Raw genomic sequence first — 3,355 nt, 5'->3', positions numbered from 1 at the left:
TTGAGCATTTGAGCGGAAGTAGCCCAGCGATCTTCACGGTTCACAGTCGTTAGAAGGTTTTGGCACTGCGCGTACGTGCCCAAATGCCAGTTGTATGGCGTGAGTCGCAGCTTGTCATCGTATAGAGATCTGCCGCGTCCGCGCGAATTTACAAACGAGAGCGACATCGATCGCGTGCTGCTAAAAGCAGTCGATGGAACGAGGTTACTCAGGCTGTCAAGAATGTGGCTGCGTAGTCGCGGCACACGCATGTAGCTCGTGGCTACGAGAGCAGATAAGAGTTCTTGATGCTGATCGAGCGCGTTGAACTCCGTGTTGCTGCCACTGAAATCGATTGGACCATGCACCGTCTCAAAGGCGAATTGTAGTGTCGACTGGTGCAACTCTAAGAAGTGGTGGACAGAGTCACAGAGTCGCACATATCGGTCTTGTCCGCGCTTACTCTTTCTCTGGTGACTCGTCGGGTTTGAGGTCAACGATGCCTGGTTCCCACTCTTTGCTGATGCGGAGACGCTGCGTGATCGACGCGATTGGCGAGAGAGTCGTCTTGACAGCCGAGACTTCCCGTGTCTCGCTTCTTCTGTTGGTTTGTGGCTCTTGCAGCCTCCGTGACCAACGGCAACCAACAGAGCATCGAACTCTTGTCTCCTGATCACCAAGGCCAGCAGCGTCAATGCTGCCTGCTCTAGTAGGTGCTTCTTCTCGTTTGCAGCTGCGATGGCAACGTCTCTCGAGTGAGCCATCGTATGTCGTAGCGATGGTTCAGGAGCTGCGCCATCCGCTAGCACGTCCAGGATCTGCATGCAGCATTTCCACAGCTGTAGCATGGCCTTAGCAGCAGCTTCTAAAGGAATTGGCTTTGCCGAGCGCCTGCCAATGGCGCTACCAAAGCCATCTGTGTCATCCTCTGTAAGGATACTGACAAGCTTATCGAGTGTCTTGGTGGTGAAGTCTCCTCTCCAGCGAATCGAGGTTCTAGAGGTGTTTAGCGAGGGCTCCGGGTCCTTTTGGCTCGCGCGATACTCTCCTGTGGTCAGTGCGTTCGTCTGCTCCACGAGTGCGCGCAACTGCCGGAAGAAGGCGGGAGGCATGAGAACCGTGTGTGGGATGCTGTCGCCGTCGCTCTTGAGCGGGAAGACGCGCGCGCTCGTTGCACCTCGGAAGCCACTGCTATTGCGTGAAGACGACGAGGACGTAGAGCATGTTGACGAAGTGTTGGTTGTTGACGAAATGGAGCCGCGCTGGCGCTTCGAGGACGTGTCGTCGGCCGCCGCTTTGCTGTCTCGACGGTGAAAAGGCCGCAACAGTCGCGCCACCGCGCGCGAGACCCTACCGCGCGCCATTGCTATCGATTGCCAATTACGGCGATTCGTCGAGTCACCTGTGGCCCAGAGCGCAGATTCGGTACTGGGCAAGCGAGCAAGTGGTTAACCCCATCGCGGTTATGCCATGTGTAACTGTTGCAAAGACCATCACTCCTTCACTTCAACCGGCGACGCCTCGTCAAATGACTTGAATTCACTAAGGGTGCTATGGAAACGTCAAACTGCCAAAACGTCAAGCAGACGAGGCACAACCCTCGAAGCAACCTCGCACAAGGACAGCAAGATGATGGCGACTAAGAATAGCCCTTCGGCTAAGCGCACCCTATCGGTATTGCCTGCCATTCCTAGCAGTTCTTCTCCTCCAGTCACTTATCCTACCAGCGAGGTGGCGTCGCGGAAAACACGTGGCGCTATGATAGAGTCTTTTTCAGCATCTAGCATCGAGATTCGGGGATTTGGCACAAGCTGCTGCGTTGAGTCAGGGTAGACAAATGCTCACGTTGCCCGCAGCTCCTCTGCTTCCGCCTTCTACTTCCTCTCGAACCTCATCGCCGGTGAGGTTGACCGTCAGCCACTCGTCCATATTCCATAGAGCAGCATTGAGCGCTCATATCCGGGGACTGATCAACGAACACCTATTAAAAGTATCCGGCTCCGAGTGCCGTTGTATCCAGCGCCATATAATATTTTTGTAAGTTGTTATTATATTTAGAGGATGATTGTTGCCATCGTTGTGACGACGTGGCGCAAGCCAAAGCCCGAGATCGCAGGCTGCGATTCGCTGCACGTTTGTTCATTTTGCGGCTCAAACTTCGCAAAGTTGGGCTGATTTTAGAGACCAAACAGTAAAATGCCACTTTGAAGTTCAGGGTACCTAACATCTTAACGGATTCAGGTTGATGTGACCATCGCAATTCATTACCTACCGTCAACTAGACAGCATTCCATCATCACCGAATACATGTAAATTGATGTGACTCACATTGTGAGATCCTAGAGGCTCGGACCACAGTTTTTGGCTTCACTTTCCACCTTCTTCAGCTAATTCTTCAGTGCCACACTTCGAAGTGTAATAGCTACATGTATTACATCGAAGTGGCTAATACATTATTACGAACGCAACGATGTTCAGTAGCTGTGCGATATCAAGTGTTCCCGCTACAGAATGCACTTGATATCGGCCACTGGTTTTTGGTGAAGCAAATGGGTTCGGTCTCTTCCTTGCCGCTGCTAGCCGCGTGCCATCACGCCGTGTCACGTGATTCACGGCTTATAGATATTTAATGAGCGCGTGCAGCTTGATTTTATTCGCCTACGATCGCAGCTCAGGCACGCCGCCAGCTCTGAAACGGGCTACGCAACTTCTGCGACTCGGAGTGGCGTGTTCAGAGCTAACTGTTTCGCCGACTACGCACTGCAGCCCCAGAGACAGCCATTATCTTCGTCACGGTACGTTGCTACTGCCGACAATTTGAACTCTCCTGACTCTCACCTAACTTAACTGTCAAAGCTGAAGCAGCGATCGACTGGTCGCAAACTGAACCAACGGACAACGTCCAAATGACCAGCGCTGCAAGTAACGTCGCTCCTCTTCAGTGGTCCACGCATTTCATGATCGCTCTCGTTGTCGTAGAGCAAGTAATGCATCTGTGTCGGGACGCCGCAGATACTGTAAGCCCAAATTCAGGGTCGAGCGATTATGTAACGGGTAAATTATTTTAATAATAATAAAATACCTCAAATATCGCTTGTCATTTTAGAATGGAAGTGCCTACGTTCACCAATTATTTCGAGTATAAAAAGGGATATTGTGATACCGGTATTCGATTTCAGAAATTCAAATTTTGATATTTTTGAGCGGCTACAAAAGCGAGGTAGTAACTCCACCAAATAAGTTGGAGCCGCCACCGAGAATGCACACGAATGGTGGACAGCTATCACTCACAAAATAAAAGTGGAGTGTCCACACATTTAGGAAGCAGTAACACTTAGCACAAAGCTAATAAACACTCCATGTCAGTGCTTTTGTT

The 3,355-nt window shown here is 51.2% G+C and overlaps 1 protein-coding gene across 1 annotated transcript; it reads right to left on the bottom strand.

Moving 5' to 3' along the window:
- Window positions 1-49: 49 nt before the first annotated feature.
- Window positions 50-1,397, bottom strand: PITG_21207 (uncharacterized protein; the record flags this gene model as incomplete). The annotated part of the gene is made up of 3 exons (XM_002895058.1): window positions 50-65; window positions 166-437; window positions 513-1,397. The coding sequence occupies 3 exons, from the start codon at window positions 1,341-1,343 to the stop codon at window positions 50-52; spliced, it is 1,119 nt and encodes a 372-aa protein (XP_002895104.1).
- Window positions 1,398-3,355: the final 1,958 nt, after the last annotated feature.

This window comes from Phytophthora infestans, genomic scaffold (assembly GCF_000142945.1).
Source record: "Phytophthora infestans T30-4 supercont1.272 genomic scaffold, whole genome shotgun sequence".
Classification (NCBI taxonomy): Eukaryota; Oomycota; class Peronosporomycetes; order Peronosporales; family Peronosporaceae; genus Phytophthora; species Phytophthora infestans.
This window is presented reverse-complemented; position numbering and strand designations above follow the sequence as displayed.